This window comes from Erpetoichthys calabaricus, chromosome 9, assembly GCF_900747795.2.
Source record: "Erpetoichthys calabaricus chromosome 9, fErpCal1.3, whole genome shotgun sequence".
Taxonomy (NCBI): Eukaryota; Metazoa; Chordata; class Cladistia; order Polypteriformes; family Polypteridae; genus Erpetoichthys; species Erpetoichthys calabaricus.
This window is the reverse complement of record NC_041402.2, coordinates 189,640,620-189,659,083: the sequence shown is the minus strand read 5'-3', so window position 1 is coordinate 189,659,083 and position 18,464 is coordinate 189,640,620. Positions and strand designations below refer to the sequence as shown.

The following is an 18,464-nucleotide window of genomic DNA, read 5'->3' as shown; positions in this document are numbered from 1 at the left end:
CGGATTTTTTGCTGGTTCGCGGATTTCTGCGGACAATGGCTCTTTTAATTTCTGGTTCATGCTTCCTCAGTTGGTTTGCCCGGTTGGTTTCATACAAGGGACGCTATTGGCAGATGGCTGAGAAGCTACCCAACTTACTTTTCTTTCTCTCTCTCTTGCGCTGACTATCTGTGATCCTGACGTAGGGGGTGTGAGCAGGGGGGCTGTTCGCACACCTAGACGATATGGACGCTCGTCTAAAAATGCTGAAAGATTATCTTCACGTTGCTACCTTCTGTGCAGCTGCTTCGTGAAGTGACATGCTGCACACTTAAAAGCTCGAAGGGCACGTATTGATTTTTGCTTGTTTGTTTTTCTCTGTCTCTGTCTCTCTTTGTCTGCTCCTGACGGAGGGGGTGTGAGCTGCCGCCTTCAACAGCTTTGTGCCGCGGTGCTTCGCATACTTAAAAGCCAAACAGCCCTATTGATTTGTTTGCTTTTCTCTCTCTCTGACATTCTCTGCTCCTGATGCGCACTCCTTTGAAGAGGAAGATATGTTTGCATTCTTTTAATTGTGAGACGGAACTGTCGTCTCTGTCTTGTCATGGAGCACAGTTTAAACTTTTGAAAAAGAAACAAATGTTTGTTTGTAGTGTTTGAATAACGTTCCTGTCTCTCTACAACCTCCTGTGTTTCTGCGCAAATCTGTGACCCAAGCATGACAATATAAAAATAACCATATAAACATATGGTTTCTACTTCGAGGATTTTCTTATTTCGCGGGTGGCTCTGGAACGCAACCCCCGCGATGGAGGAGGGATTACTGTAGTGACGATGAGGAAACTTACTCAGATCGACCCACAGAACTGCCATATCAGAGCACTGATAATACAGTGCAACTCATTTTCTGTATAGCACTCTTCACCGAGTGAAGCACCACAGGGCTGTGGACAATTCTCAGTTAAAATACAAGTACACATTATAGTAATTACTAAATACAGAACCAGTACACCTATAAATGCAGATATGTTGAAACACACGGAGAACAAGGCAGACACTCTTCTTCTTGTTCTTTCAGCTGCTCCCATTTAGGGGTCGCCACAGCAGATCATCTCTCCCTGTCTTTTACATTATTTTCCGCCACGCCGACTGCCTTCGTGTCCTCCCTCACCACATCCATAAACCTCCTCTTTGGCTTTCCTCTTTTTCTCTTACCTGGCGGTTTCATCCTCAACATTCTTTTCCCAATGTACCCCTCATCTCTTCTCTGCACGTGCCCAAACCATCTCAACGTAACCTCTCTCACTTGGTCGCCAAACTGTTGTACCTGTGTTGACCCTCTAATATCTTAGCTCCTAATCCTTTCTACCCTCATTGCTCCAAGTGAAAACCGTAGCATCTCCAGCTCTGCCTCCTGTCTTTTTGTGAGGGCCACCGTCTCCAAACCATACAACATAGCTGATCTCACTACCGTTTTACAGACCTTCCAGCTGTCGTTTCATCAGTGCCACCGTCTCCAAACCATACAACATAGCTGATCTCACTACTGCTTTACAGATCTTCCCTTTCACTCTTGGAGATACTCTTCTATCACAAATTACTCCTGTCACTCTTCTCCACCCAGTCCACCCTGCCTGCAGTCTCTTCTTCACTTCTTTGCCACACTCTCCGTTGCTTTGGACTGTTGAACCCAAGTGTTTAAATTTGTCTACCTTCACCACCTCTGTTCCTTGCACCTTCCCTCCCACTCACACATGTTTACTCCCGTCTTACTCCTACAGACTCTCATTCCCCTCCTCTTTAGTGTGTACCTCCACCTCTCCAGGTTCTTCTCAACCTGCTGTTTACTCTCACTAGAGATCACAGTGTCATCCTGCGAAGATCCATGTAGACTCCTGTCTGACCTCATCTAACAACCTGTCTATCACCATTGCAAGCTCAGAGCTGATCTTTGATGTAATCCCACTGTCATCTTGAACCAGGATGTCATTCCTGCTGCACACCTCACTGCAGTCGCGCTGTCCTCATACATATGCTGCACCACCCTCACATGCTTTTCTACTACTCCCGACTTGCTCATAGAGTGCCATTTCTCCTCTCTTGGCACTTGTCATACGCTTTCTGGAAGTGCACCAACATGTAATGCAATTCCTTCTGACCTTCTCCGTACTTCTCCATTAACACTCTTAAAGCAAATATCACATCTGTAGGACTCTTTCCTGGCGTCAAACCACATTGCTGCTTACGGATTGCATCTTCTCGCTTTCCAAGATTCTGTTAAACAATCTAGTAAGAAACTCTAATGCCATCTTACCTAAACACCTCCATGCCTCCACTGGTATGTCATCTGGGCCAAGTGCTTTCCAACTTTTCATCCTCCTCATAGCTTCTCTCACTTCAGAAACTGATCAAGAATAAATGGCAACCAACAATATCACGTTTCTAGTGATTTCAGTGTTTCAAGTCACGTTTCTTGACACTTATGAATGATTTGTTGGCTGGAAGTCCTCAGTGTTGGTGTGTCAAAGAGAGGATGTGTAGCATTGTCCATTAATTCAATGATAGAGAATTGACAACAGAGGGGATTAAAATTGTAAAAGAAAAAGTTGAAAATAAATTCAGAGTCGTGGAGACCTTGGTCAGCTGGGTTTTCGGTAGTGGAGTCTGTGCTTGGCTGTCCAGTCTGATGAGAGAATCTTTCCGTTCTGGCGTTAAGACTACGTTCATAGAAATGCATCTGTGAGGCCTTCAGAATTCCCTGTCACACCTGCTTTTAACCCGGAGCATTACAACATTTTGACAAGAACAGGCCATTGAGCCCAACAAAAGTCACAGGTAGATAGAAAGTGTGACCACTAGAGGGCTCCCCCAACCCCCAGACACAACTTTACAGATACAAGTCCCTGGGTTCAAAACAAATGTTTATTTTATGGTGTGCCTTCAACTGGCTTCTTTTCACATGACACTCCTTTTTTTCCTTCTTCTCTCTTACATTCCTCCCAGGTGAGTGTTGTCTGTCTCCTGTCCTGCATGTGAGTTTCTCATTGCCCCATATATGGTGTTGTCCTGAGTGGGAAAGAGTACATTACTTATCCCAGTCGAGATACTTCATCCATTTTGTCCTTCGGCATCCCAGCAGGGCATGTGATTCCCATCCGTTGCTGCTTATCTCTTCTGTAACAATTCGTTAAGTTGGTCTACCAGCTTGGTAGGTAAAGGTAGCCCATTGCAGCTGGAATGGCGGTCCATCCAATACAAAAGAAAGGTAGAAAGAAACAAATGAACATAGCTTTATCCAAAGGGGAAAATGTAGCATTTTATAGCAGGTCAAGAAATTTTATAATAACTAACAACAACAAACCCTCTTTGAATACACTGTTATAGATAGGGTATACCGCTGAGACTCTGGAAACGGCTGATACGCAGACAATCGCAGGTTCAAACAGAGGCTTTTATTTTAAAAAGTAGCTGTGTAAGCCGTGCTGTAAAAAGCTGGGGGTCCTAGAAACTATTGAAATCACCCCGACTCCACCTCTCACTTGAGAGACACAGACAGACAGACAGAGAGAGACACAGACACTCACTCACTCGCGTAGGCGTTTATATAAGATACCTGTTTGTCACAGGTCACACAAACACAAGTATAAACAATATTCTTCTTTCTTTACTCGTTCCGTCTCTTCTCTCTTCATCCACCTCCCTCCAGCAAGTGTTGTGTTCATTCCTCCCAACTCTGACCAACCAGAGGAGGCTGAACGTCTTCCTTTTATGTCGGACCCGTGAGTACTTCTGGTGTCAAGGCATAGCCCGAAGGAAGCCCTTCTGGGTCGGGCGCTAGTCCTGAAAAGTATGGATTATGATTCTCTGCAGCTCCCATGGGACCTGGGACTCACATAGTGATTCACTGCACTACAACTTCCATCATGATGCTGCTGGGTTTTGTATGGGATGCTGCCATCTAGTGGATGGGGGATAAAGATTTACAAAATTAGGAACTTTTTTGTCCCATACTCATCCCAGCCGGGATATCAGATAATCCTGCTTGGCATTTACGACACACAAGAATCACAACAAAGAAGAAAATTTGTGATGTGTCTTATAAAAGTGTAGGCATATTGAGGGATTGTAAAGGCATAATGCTGTTGGAATAAAGGACTCCCAGCCCAGTCACGTTTCTTGACACTTATGAATGATTTGTTGGCTGGAAGTCCTCGGTGTTGGTGTGTCAAAGAGAGGATGTGTAGCATTGTTCATAACGGCCATCAGGTTTCTCTTCATTCTCTCCTCCACTACTGCATCCTGAAACTGCGCCTGCCGCCTTAGCCAGATTGTTGATTTGGTGGGCCTCTCTTGAAGTGATGTTATCAGCCAAGCACAACACACTGGCCATCACAGAGTTGCAGAACACGTATTATAGGAGGCTCGCATTAAAGAAGTTGCAGTCTCTGAAGGAAATAAAGGGTCTGCTCTGCCCTTTCTTATGTGGAGTAGTTCCTATAAAGTAAAATGTAATCCTCGTGCTCTGTCATGTCGTCTCTTTCATTCATCAGTGTAATTTTTACTTTGTAACACATTTATGAGGTTCAATTTAAACAAATAAACAAACAAAAAAAAACATTCTTTGGTATTTGCAGACCTTCATTCTACACTCGTAACATTGGTAAGTCTAGGAGGGTGAAGTCTGTTAAGGTTTCATTACAGTCAATAAAGTGCACATTTAATGCCAGGCATACACTGTGTGATTTTTAGAAATCGGCCTGCATGATAGCGTTGTCAGTCATACTGCATACTGTATGTGCTCAAGCTGTATGGACAGATTCGGTCCAGTGACCAGTGGGGTGCTCAGTTCATAGGTCTACAGTGCATCCAGAAAGTATTCACAGCACATCACTTTTTCCACATTTTGTTATGTCACAGCCTTATTCCAAAATGGATTAAATTCATTTTTTTCCTCAGAATTCTACACACAACACCCCATAATGACAACGTGAAAAAAGTTTACTTGAGATTTTTGCAAATTTATTAAAAATTAAAAAATTGAGAAATCCCATGTACATAAGTATTCACAGCCTTTGCTCAATACTTTGTCGATGCACCTTTGGCAGCAATTCCACCCTCAAGTCTTGTTGAATATGATGCCACAAGCTTGGCACACCTATCCTTGGCCAGTTTCGCCCATTTCTCTTTGCAGCACCTCTCAGGCTCCATCAGGTTGGATGGGAAGCGTCGGTGCACATCCATTTTAAGATCTCTCCAGAGATGTTCAATCGGATTCAAGTCTGGGCTCTGGCTGGGCCACTCAAGGACATTCACAGAGTTGTCCTGAAGCCACTCCTTTGATATCTTGGCTGTGTGCTTAGGGTCGTTGTCCTGCTGAAAGATGAACCGTCGCCCCAGTCAAGAGCGCTCTGGAGCAGGTTTTCATCCAGGATGTCTCTGTACATTGCTGCAGCCATCTTTCTCTTTATCCTGACTAGTCTCCCAGTTCCTGCCGCTGAAAAACATCCCCACAGCATGATGCTGCCACCACCATGCTTCACTGTAGGGATGGTATTGGCCTGGTGATGAGCGGTGCCTGGTTTCCTCCAAACGTGACGCCTGGCATTCACACCAAAGAGTTCAATCTTTGTCTCATCAGATCAGAGAATTTTCTTTCTCATGGTCTGAGAGTCCTTCAGGTGCCTTTTGGCAAACTCCAGGTGGGCTGCCATGTGCCTTTTACTAAGGAGTGGCTTCCGTCTGGCCACTCTACCATACAGGCCTGATTGGTGGATTGCTGCAGAGATGGTTGTCCTTCTGGAAGGTTCTCCTCTCTCCACAGAGGACTTCTGGAGCTCTGAGAGAGTGACCATCGGGTTTTTGGTCACCTCCCTGACTAAGGCCCTTTTCCCCCGATCGCTCAGTTTAGATGGCTGGCCAGCTCTAGAGAGAGTCCTGGTAGTTTCGAACTTCTTCCACTTACGGATGATGAAGGCCACTGTGCTCATTGGGACCTTCAAAGCAGCAGAAATATTTCTGTAACCTTCCCCAGATTTCTGCCTCAAGACAATCCTGTCTCGGAGGTCTACAGACAATTCCTTTGACTTCATGCTTGGTTTGTGCTCTGACATGAACTGTCAACTGTGGGACCTTATGTAGACAGGTGTGTGCCTTTCCAAATCATGTCCAGTCAACTGAATTTACCACAGGTGGACTCCAAGTAAGCTGCAGAAACATCTCAAGGATGATCAGGGGAAACAGGATGGACCTGAGCTCAATTTGGAGCTTCATGGCAAAGGCTGTGAATACTTATGGACATGTGCTTTCTCAGTTTTTTTTATTTTTAATAAATTTGCAAAAACCTCAAGTAAACTTTTTTCACGTTATCATTATGGGGTGTTGTGTGTAGAATTCTGAGGAAAAAAATGAATTTAATCCATTTTGGAATAAGGCTGTAACATAACAAAATGTGGAAAAAGTGATGCGCTGTGAATACTTTCCGGATGCACAGAAACAGATTTCTGTATGGCACTATGGGTAGCCTCACCTCACCAGGGTCCAGTTCTGGGTTCAGTTTCCAGCAGAGACTCCGTCAGTGAGTATTTTCGTTGTTCTCCAGGCACAGATCTTCAGTTTCCTCCCAAAGGTGTCTACTACTTTCTGACACACCAAATGCATTCCCTGAACATGCATTGTGTTTACAGATTTCTGTGTCTGTGATGTACAGGAGTCCCCTACCGTATGGATCAGCCTGTTAGTCCTAACAACTACGGCTCCTCAAGAGGGAAAACAGGTACAGGAAATGGATCGGCCGATGCTTTACTTCTCATTGCTAATGTCCATACAAAACTATAGAAAGACGCTTACCTATGGAAGACTCCAGTGCAGTTCAAAGCCATAGAAACAAAAACCTCCAGCTTTATTGCCCTTCTGTTTCTTTGCCTTCAGGGGATTTGTGAGATGTTTTTGCAACTCTGGTTAGTTTCACATGGCTTGCAGCTTAGCCTCCCAATTGGCGGCAGACGGGTGCATGGCAAAGGTTTCCAAACTCGGGGAAAACCTGCAAACAGATTGTAAGACACAAAGAAGACATGGAAGCTTCACTTCACCCAGCCAGCAGACAAGCGTCTTATTTCGATTGTGATTGACACGCCGTTCGAATTGTGCGGAAGCAACATCTGCTGACCAGAAGGCACGGATTTCTCAGAACATCTGTATTGACAGGCTTGTGTGGCTCATCTTGTGGAAGGGAGGATCATCGTGGAGAGCTCAGTTAGTCTCCCCCCCCCCCCCCCTTTTTTTTTTGTCTCATTTTCTTAAACATTTTTACTCAATTGCTCATGTCACTGCCTCCTATGATTTACCAACACAGGCCATTGTGGGTATGATGGACCTTAGGCTCCTGACTGGCAGACTGTAAGACATTTTCTTTCATTTGACATTTTTTTTTTTTAAATGTACCCCCCCCCCCCCCCAATGTCTCTGCATCAGGCCTGCTTGGTGTCCGCGCCAGACTGACGACACTTTCCTCAGACAGATAGCAGATGTGCAGACACATGTGCCTTGTTTTATCTTTGTCATATTCATCTTGGTGTCTTCCACCATAACCCCCCCCACACACACACACACACCACTCTGCTTTCCTCCCCCAGAAGAACTCCCTAAAGGAGTGGGAACTTGTCAGTTGTGTGACCTGCTCCATTAGTTGTGGTTATTTAAGTAGAGATTTGAAATCTCTGGGTAAGTCAGGAGTCTATCAGTAAGTTTCATTCGGGTCGTGAAGGATGGTACTTGGTGTATCTTGCGTGGCGGCACGATGACGGCCCAGACAGATAGATGCCCCAAGGGACGTGCTGGACTTTTTCTTTCTTTCTTTCTTTGATGAGAAAACCGTTTATAAATATGACCATTAATATTGTATGGGTCTCAAAAATTCCTGGAATTGTTTAAATAAATTTATTGTACAAATTCCCAATTATTCACCTTCAGAATACTCTCCTTTAGATGCAATACACTCGTCTCGGAGCTTCTCCCATTCCTGGAATGTCTCCTATGCTACTCTTTTGTTACCGTGTCCTGAGCCACCTGAGTCATGTCTCCTTCCCTTCATTCTCAGTTTTAATTTTGTGAACTAAAAATAAAAATCACCAGGAAGCGAGATCTGCTGAATACAGGGGGTGCCTAAAACTCTGTGACTGACAACATGGTGGTGCAGGTGTGTTGACGTCGTACAGAATTCAGTTTTGGAGTTGTGATACATCTCTGGATGTTTTTTTGTTTTTTTTTTTACCTGATACTTTCCTGTTGACCATAATTACTTAATGATGGCATACAATTCCGATAAGTCTATCATTAGTCGATTTTGTTGTTAAGTTATTGAGGTATATTAAGCAGGCAGGCCTCCATGTTTTGTGCCATTTTTTGCCACGCTGACTTTGGATATGAGGCACTGCATCTGCACTGCAGCACACAGTGAACCCCTAGACGAGATGTGCCTTTCTGTCTTTTTCACCGATGACACGTCAAGTGTGCGCCTGATCTGACGTAACCCTAGCCTAAGTTAACGTAACCTACCATAATACATACATCACATGGATTAATAGTTATTGAAATACGGTAATCATTTTCTGTTAGTAAAAATATTAATACTGTAAAATAACATCACATCTGTGTTTCGGTGCTAATCGATTTCATTTATTGTATCTCTATGGAAGCTTTAAGGCTGATATAGTTAGTTGGAACGTTGTTAACAGAGACACAACTGTATTTATTTATCTACAGTATCTGTTTATTTAATGTTTTAGAAACGCCTCCATTTTTTCAGTTGTTGTGGAAATGCACACAGTTTAATATCTTAAGGTTTCATGAAATCAAAGCATAAATAAACAATGGCAAATAAAAAAAGTAAGTCAAGGAATCATTACGTGTGCAAAGTTTCATTCCAATTTTTGGTTCATCAAAGTAGCCTGCCCCTTCTGCTGATGTAACAACCAAACTGTGGTAACCTTTTTGATTCAGAATGCCAGTCGCTCTGTGCCAGTCACCAACTCTGCCTCCAGCAGAAGAACCCCAGACCACCACACTTCGTCCTTCGTGTTTGACAATTAGTGTCACACACTAAGGATCAATGGGGACTGTGTGGAGAGGGTCTCAGACTTCCGCTTCTTGGGAGTCACCATTAGGGAGGACTTGACCTGGGAAACACACACTGCTGAGGTAGTGAAGAAGGCCCAAAAGAGACTCTACTTCCTGAGGGTTCCCAGGAAGAACAACATCCCTGAGAAACTACTTGTGTCCTTTTACCGCTGCACAGTAGAGAGCATCCTGGCCTACTGTCTCTGAGCGTGGTTCTCCAGCTGCATAGTAGCTCTGAGGAAAGAGCTCCACAGGGTCATTAAGGTCACCCAGCGGATAGTCGGCTGTCCTCTCCCCTCATTAGAAGAACTACATAGTTCTGTTGTCTCAGGAACATCAAGAAAATTCTTCAGGACCCATCAGATCCAAGACATACATTGTTGGAACATCTGCCTTCAGGCAGATGTTTCAGATAAAGACTAATAGACTGAGAAACAGTTTCTATCCTTCAGCCATCACCATGCTGAATGCTGCTAAATGGTCAATCTGACTGAGTGCACCTTCATGTTTACAATTTAATACGCTGTCATGTTTACAATACGCTATGGGATAAGTGCAATATGACGTATGTATGAATGGATAATTTTAGTTTTAACTTCAGTAATTGTGGGGTTTTTTTGTTTTATTTGATTTTTGCATTGGAGAATTGCACCTAAATTTCTTTGTACAATGTCTCATTGCTACAATGACAATATTTTGATTGATTGGTTGATAAGGAACCTTCCTTTCACCAACTCAATGGGGTACGAACACCCTGCGTGATGAACTGAAGATTTCAAATTTGGATTCATCGGTCCATAAGATTTTGTCCAGTCTGCAGCAGTCCACAGTTGGCATTTTATGGCCCTGTTTTGTCCTTTAAGGGACTTCCTTCTTCCTGCCTCTTGCCCTGTCAAACCTGCAGCACAAAGTCTCCTCTTCGCAGTAGAAACTGACACCTGCTTTATTCGTCCTGCACTGTTAGAGGACATCTTTTAAGCTGTGCTCGAAGCTGTTGTGCTGTGAGGCAAGCTGGTGACCCTCAGAATCCTTATCTTCTGATTGGCTTGTGACTTTGGCTCTGCCAGATCTCTTCCTATCAGAGTTTCTCCCAGTTTCCTTTGGATTGTGTAGAACACCACTGGACTCACAAATACTTAATTAAAAAAACAATGGTGTAATTTATCTAAATGAAAAGCCTATATTTCTAAGGGTAATAACGCTCTGTCTCATTTAATTTGTTACGTAGTTGCCATTTTCTTGCCATTATCACTAGAATGTGAATGGGTGTAGTAACACAGTCTGATCCAACTTAAGACACGAGAGGGTTTTTAAGTAATCAACAGAAATTGGGACACCTGTGCAAATTTTCTGCAAGGCATAATTTGCCTGAATTGTTGCTGAACATCTGTAAGTTGTAGCCTGTTAGTCGTTCCCTAAGAAGGCCCACTTGTAATATTCTGAAGTTTGCTTTTTTTTTCAGTTTCCGCTCACCGAAACTTTAAATTTGAAATCTCTGGTAGTTTACTGCTTAACTTTTGTTTACCATTTTAGGTCATTCATTGCATTTCAAATGATTAAATTTAAAGAAAAACTGAGGTGTCCTAAAATTTTGACCAGTAGTGTATTTATTGAGCTTCTGAAAATAAAACTAATTTGTCCACAGTAATGTCGACAAATATGCCTGTCTTTCTTTTAAATGAAAACAATAAGGAAAATGAGAATCAGAATAAGCAAAAAAGTCGCTACTCACCAAGCAAAATTGAAAAGGTGCTCTGGTGGGCAAAATACAAGATTTAAACAAAATACCATCAGGCCAAGAGATGAGAGAGCAGCAGTCAGGAACAGGCAAGACTATAAAGCCAAAAAAAATAGTAGAGGACACCACAAAGTGCTTTGCAGAAGCAAACAAAAAATACATTTGACAAACAATAGTTTGCTCTACTGTTTAGAAACATTAGAACACTTTAGACGAGAACAGGCCATTCAGTCCAACAAAGCTCGACAGTCCTGTCCACTTATTTCTTCCTAAAAAAAACATCATGTCGAGTTTTGAAAGTCCCTAAATCGATTGTCTGTTTTATAGACTGTTTTTCTCAGCCGCTTCTCAAAGAAATGAAGGCTGCTGAAAATATTGGCACTTGGAATAATCGATAGATAGGTAGATGGTACTGTATTTGTTCTCAAGGGGAAATAAAAAGTTTCCAGAAGCTGAAGAAAAAATTAAATATTCTAACAAACCACAACCCCCCAAAGATGCACATGAACATCGGGTTTGGATACTAAGAGAGCTCCTGCCATGTGATAAAGGCCTGTAGGTGACATTCCAATGTGGTCGGATCTGCCCAGTTGTGCCACAGGTTTACATTTAAAGGCTTTAACATTTGGATAGAGCAGGTCCAGCATTGTGTGTTCACAGGTGGAACGTGCAGATTGCAGTTTGCTCTTTCCAGCATTCCCCTGGTTGAAGTCACCAGCATTCTATGGTCAGATCAGAATGATTGGCCATTAGAGTTTTTCTGTTACTGAGTTAATGACATTATTAAGGATGATGTGACTTATTTCCCTTACGCGGACGAACTGAGTGAGTATTTCAGTGTCTGGATTACATATTTTTCATCTCATTGTAATTTACCATTGTTCATTCATGTAGATGCCCAGTCCTCCTCGTGAAGGGAGTTGACAAAGTAAATGAAGTCAAAGATGCAGCTGCCCATGCTTTTACAGGGTGGCGCAGGGAATTGGGAAATTTTCGAACTAGGTGTTGGCGACCCTGGGGCGCCAGAAGTTTTTTTTTTTTTTTTTTTTGTTTCGCCTTATACAATTTCTTGTATTAAGAATGTATTAGGAAGCCAGAAGTCTGTATGACCATCAGCATCAAGTGACTCCGTGAGAACCCTAACTACAAAGAGGACTATTTCATTTATGTTAGGTAGAATGCCCAGAGGGGACTAGGCGGTCTCATGGCCTGGAACCCCTATAGATTTTATTTTTTTCTCCAGCTTTCTGGAGTTTTTTTTTTGTTTTTTCTGTCCACCCTGGCCATCGGACCTTACTCCTTTTCTATGTTAACTAATGTTATCTTATTTTAATTTCTTATTTTGTCTTTTATTTTTCTTCATTATGTAAAGCACTGTGAGCTACTTTTTGTATGAAAATGTCCTATAGAAATAAATGTTGTTGTTGTTAGTTTTCGCATACCCCTTGGGGTCAGAGCACAGGGTCAGCCATTGTACAGCGCCCCTGGAGCACTTACAGGTTAAGGGTCTTGCTCAAGGACCCAGCAGAGTAGGATCTCTTTTGGTAGTGACGGGGATTTGAACTGGCAACCTTCTGGATACCAGCACAGATCCTTAGCCTCGGGACCACCACTCCACCCTTGTTTTGAACCAACGTGACCTATTAGCTATATTAGTGCGCAACGAGCGTTTGCTGTGAAAGCCTTATATAAGAACGGTGTTAGTGTGACTGCTGCTCAAAGGGAATTTCAGCGTCATTACCAGTTAGGACGTCATTTATGTTAGGTAGAATGCCTAGACGGGGCTGGGTGGTCTCGTGGCCTGGAACCCCTGCAGATTTTTTTTTTTTCTCCAGCCGTCTGGAGTTTTTTTGCTTTTTCTGTCCTCCCTGGCCATCGGACCTTACTCTTATTCTATGTTAATTAGTGTTCCCTTATTTTATTTTGTCTTTTTTTCCTCTTTCTTCATCATGTAAAGCACTTTGAGCTGAATTATTTGTATGAAAATGTGCTATAGAAATAAATGTTGTTGTTGTCATGATTGTGTCCCCCTTCGAAGAAACGGGGTTAGCCTTAAAAAAAAAGAGAAGTCCCCAGGTGAAGCCACTTCACATACTGCCTGACAGTCGATGGCAGCTATTCAACGATTGTTTGGAAGGCACGTCATTTCACACAACGGTGACATTCCATGGCCTCGGAGATCCCCAGATCTCACGGTCATGCAGACATCTTAAAAGCCAAGTGTACCGCACACGCCCTGCAACCATTGCTGAACTCAAAAGGAGGATTGAAGAGGAGATAGCTGGCATTTCTCTTGACGTGTTACGTCGAGCAATGTACAGTGGGTACGGAAAGTATTCAGACCCCCTTCAATTTTTCACTCTTTGTCATATTGCAGCCATTTGCTAAAATCATTTAAATTAATTTTTTCCCTCATTAATGTACACACAGCACCCCATATTGACAGACAAAAAAAAAGAATTTTTGAAATTGTTGCAGATTTATTAAAAAAGAAAAACTGAAATATCACATGGTCCTAAGTATTCAGACCCTTTGCTCAGTATTTAGTAGAAGCCCCCTATTGAGCTAATACAGCCATGAGTCTTCTTGGGAAAGATGCAACAAGTTTTTCACACCTGGATTTGGGGATCCTCTGCCATTCCTCCTTGCAGATCCTCTCCAGTTCTGTCAGGTTGGATGGTAAACGTTGGTGGACAGCCATTTTTAGGTCTCTCCAGAGATGCTCAATTGGGTTTAAGTCAGGGCTCTGGCTGGGCCATTCAAGAACAATCACAGAGTTGTTGTGAAGCCACTCCTTCGTTATTTTAGCTGTGTGTTTAGGGTCATTGTCTTGTTGGAAGGTAAACCTTCGGCCCAGTCTGAGGTCCTTAGCACTCTGGAGAAGGTTTTTGTCCAGGATATCCCTGTACTTGGCTGCATTCATCTTTCCCTCGATTGCAACCAGTCGTCCTGTCCCTGCAGCTGAAAAACACCCCCACAGCATGATGCTGCCATCGCCATGCTTCACTGTGGGGACTGTATTGGACAAGTGATGAGCAGTGCCTGGTTGTCTCCACACATACCTCAGTGCAAGACACATGACTGCCCGCATGGAGTTTGCTAAAAGACACCTGAAGGACTCTGAGATGGTGAGAAATAAGATTCTCTGGTCTGATGAGACCAAGATAGAACTTTTTGGCCTTAATTCTAAGCGGTATGTGTGGAGAATGAATATGGATTACCATCATTAATTGCATATCCCGTACAATACCTTTCACTATTAAATGTATTTTGTAATGTGTTTATTCGTGCATTGAACGTCCATTGAAAATTTCCCGTTTCCCTGTGCCATCCTGTACAAACTTGTGCCTCTCCAGTATGAGGAAATGGTGTGTTTTGCTCCCATGCAGAAACGGCATAAATCCACAAATTTGTACAGACGGAACAGTAGCAGCCTAGCTTGTCTTTCGAGTTTATTATTTTTTGTTTTACAACCACAGAACTTCGGTGTTGTCACTGGTGATACACGGCAGCCATGATAACATCTTCCCAGTTGGGGGAAAAGGAAAAAAAAAAAAAAAGCTAAACCTGATCTGCTGAGCTGGTGGCTCCAAAAAGAGGGGCCTGGAGAGAAATCCCTTAAGTGCCTGGGAGGCACGGGTTCAGTCGGAGTATCAGACCGTTTTCCTGTGCCATGAGCCGTCGTGACTCATTTTGCTGTAACAAATCATCTCTTCGAAGGTGATGCCGGCTTGTCGCAGCTAAATTCAAATAAATAAAACATCATTACGGCATAAAAGTCCCGTCTGGGTTTGTTAAATTGCTCTAATGATCCTTTCAGGAGAAGCACAAATATTTTCAGGGGAACGAACAACCTTTGAACATCTATAACAGAGTGAGATGATTATTGAGATAATTTAGCAGCTCCGCTTGTGAGACGTGACCTCTATTTTTCCGCGGCCCCGTGTGATGGACCATTATTTAATGGGATGGGGGGTGGCTGGTGTGTGCCGTTTTTAAGAATGATGATGACTAACACTGAGGTTTTAAATGAAAACATCTGCTGCAGAGTAGCATTAGGGCCTCTTTTAGGCTGTCAGGACTGGCCTTTATTATGACTTTTTAATTCTTAAAAATTGTGTGAAGTTTCTGGAGAAAATGGTTTCAGGAATCGCCTGCAAATTTCTCTTTGAGTTGAATGATCTTGTGGGGAGGGGGTGGGGGTGGGGATGGGGGGTAGTGGTGATGGCACCAAAGCCAAAAAAACATAAGCGAGCCCATTTTCCCCCAGTGATGAAGTGGATGATGGCACCAATAATATTTTAAAGCTTTTTATTGTTAGCCAAAACACAAGCCCACCAGAAGATGGTCTTTGAAGCGGCTTTATGTTACATAATGTCGGTAATTGATCATTTACGTCAACTGGAAGAAAGAAAAAAAAGAAGACCTAATGGCAATTTCAGGAGGAGCAGGTTAATTGGTCTGGAAAAATGTCTCCATTACCCCCCAGAAGTTGGTCTGTAAAATGGCGTCTTGTTCTGAAGCCATTGCTGAATGGTCTGTTAATGTACTCGCCGTCGGCATTTCTCAGATCTCCTCCTCCATTTGTCTCTTCCACAACAGGATTTGTGAGGCACTCACCTCTGTGTCAGCATAGCAATTGGAGTACACATCTCTGACATGACAGTTTGCTTTGTGAAGAATCGATGGATGGATGTGAAAGGCACCATATGAGACATAGATGTCAAACACACATGAATAGTTCAGGTAGATGTGAAATAAAATGTTAAATCAGAAAGGCAGTTTATAAGACCGTCAGATGTAAAACCTGTTGTATAGCATAGATACGGAGCCTTCAGAAACAATTCGGACTCCTTCACTTTTTTAATTTTAGCTTATGTTGCCGCCTTGTGCTAAAATCGTATAAATTAGTTTTTTTCCTCATCATGCAACACTCAACATCCCAGAATGACAAAATGAAAAGAGGATTTTAGGATTTTTGCCAGTTTACTTAAAAAAAAGCTGTCTGATTTGGAGTAATTCTGCACTTATGGGGTGTATTGATAAGGGGGGATGAGATAGAGGAGAATAGTCAGGGGGAGAACTTGGAGAATTGTCTGCACCTTAACATCAGCAAAACCAAAGAATTGCTTACTGACTTCCACCGGACCAAAGAGCCTCTATATCTGGTCACAATTCAGGGAGTGCAAGTAGAGGTGGTCCACTCCTACAAGTACTTGGGGTCCACACGTACATGACAGGTAGGACTGGTCTCGGAACACAGGGGAACTATATAAGAAAGGGCAGAGCAGACTCTTCTTCCTTAGGAGACTGCATACTTTTAATGTAGGAAGTGACATCCTTCACATCTTCTGCACCTCTATGATGTCCAGTGTGGTGTGCTGGCCTGGTAACATTACTTCAAGAGACCACCAAATCAACAAGCTCATTAAAAGAGCAAGCTCGGGTGTGGGACGCACTGTGGACCTCTGGTGGAAATAGAGGGGAAGAATGAAGACAAAACTGAGTGCCATTGTGAGCAATGCTACACATCCTGTCTGTGACACACCAACACTGAGGACTTCCAGCCAATGAATTATTTAGCAGAAGTGTGTCTGGGGGTCCATCATACCAACAGTAATATGTCTGTATAACATTCTGTCTATCTATATCGTGTATACCAGTGCTTCCCAAACTCGGTCCTGGGGACCCCCTGTGACTGCAGGTTTTTGCTCCAACCACCTTCTGTTTTTAATTGGACTCCTGGGCTAATTAAGTGAACTGTTACTTCTCAAGTTCTGTGTTTTGGGAAGAATAATAGAAATTAGAAAACTAAGTTTGGTTAAAAATATATATATATATATATATATATATATATATATATATATGTTAAAATTTACCAAGCATTTATATGGGAATAATGTATTTAGTAATTAGTGTGTCTGACGCCAGAGTAGTTGCAGCCTTTGATTATTCTTTGTTGTTTGCCTGGGTGTCTGCTCAGCTCATTTTTAATTGTCATTAATAAGATACAACGAAGGGGGAAAACTGCACAGAGAAAGGTAATAATGAAATCAACAAAAGAGAATTAAGCATTTAAATCCATGGCAAAAACAGAAATATTTGTAAATTTCTTATAAATGTAAAAATCATTCTGCAGTGCTTTTCTGAAAGCAGAATAAGAATTAATTAATTAATTAATTAATTAAAGCTAATTAAATGAGATCAATGTTATCAGGTGTTGTCACTGATTATGAAGCTCGTTGGAACAAAAACCTGCAGCCACAGGGGGTCTTCAGGATCGAGTTTGGGAACCACTGGTATATACTGTCAAAAATGTGCAATGTCAGAAGTGTAAAAAAATATAATGATATAAATAATAATCTCTCTATAATAAAAACTTGAGACGAGACTAATCCTGCAACGAGATGTGACTTTTTGAAGAGACTTTTTGGAAGGAAGTCCCACGAGCCAGAGACTTTTACCAGGAGATTCTTTCAAGTCACGCCATACTTACAACTATTTTCAAACAAGACCATGGTCATCAGGTGCATTCAGGCATTTAACCTGGACAGACACCAATCCATTAAAGGGCTTACTTATGAACACACACAAACTTATGAAAAGCCAGTTTAGAATCACACGTTCAGTGAGAAACGATGAAGTCAAATGACTTAACGCAAAAATTGTCGATCGGTTACACAGGAAATTGGTTAAATGCGTATCAATAGACTCTGCTGAAACAGTTGGTGGTGGTGATGGTGCGGAAGATGAAAACATCAACTTACAATATCATGTAAAATATCTACAACTGTTAACACCGTCTGGTCTTCCACCGCATGAATTACTGTTGAAAGAAGGATATGTCGTAATGTTAGTGCGTAATTTCTGTCTGAGTGATGGGCTATGCAATTGGACAAGATTAGTTGTATTCAAAATTGGCCGAACAATTATTACATGTAAAATTTAAAACGGGCGACAAGAAAGGTAATGTAGTACATCTTCAGTGGTTAACACGAGACAAAAAAGGAGATCTTCATATGCCATTCATATTAAAACGTTTACAGTTTTCCGTTAGAATAGCTTTTGTTATGACAATAAACAAATCACAGGGACAAACATTCGAAAAGTCGGTTTATTTATTAGAGAGAAAGAAATGAAATTCACTCACGGGCAGTAATACGTTCCGTTGTCACGATGTAAATCCAAACACGGAATCAAAATTCAATGCAATCTTGAAGAAAAGTTAATTCCAAATATTGTTTTAACTGAAGTTTTAAAGTAAATGTGGAAATAATGCATATGTAACAATTCCCATGAAAATAACAATCTCTTTAAATTATATGTCTAGTTAACCAAACCAGTATACATATATATATATATATATATATACTGTGGAAAACATAAAAATACAAAGTCAGAAGTGTACTGTGGAAAATATTAAAAGTACAAAGTCAGAAGTGTAAAAAGTATACTAATGATACAAATAATAATGATGAATAATAAGAAATTAATATTATTAATAGTGATGCTAATACTGTATATACTGTCAAGATATGTTTTTTGTGTTGGTTTTGAAATTTCAAAGCTTTGCACAGCACCGTCTGTTTGAGATATCCCAATGAAAATTGAACTGTCTCGACAAATTTCTTTG

At 41.9% G+C, this 18,464-nt stretch overlaps 1 protein-coding gene across 1 annotated transcript in view; it reads left to right on the top strand.

The window, feature by feature from the left end:
• The window catches only part of mapkap1 (MAPK associated protein 1), a 438,131-nt gene that overhangs the window by 241,128 nt on the left and 178,539 nt on the right, over positions 1-18,464 (top strand). Inside the window, exon 8 of the mRNA XM_051932333.1 lies at positions 1,409-1,415. Within this exon, the coding sequence (XP_051788293.1) occupies positions 1,409-1,415 (7 nt within the window). The remainder of the gene's footprint in view (positions 1-1,408; positions 1,416-18,464) is intronic.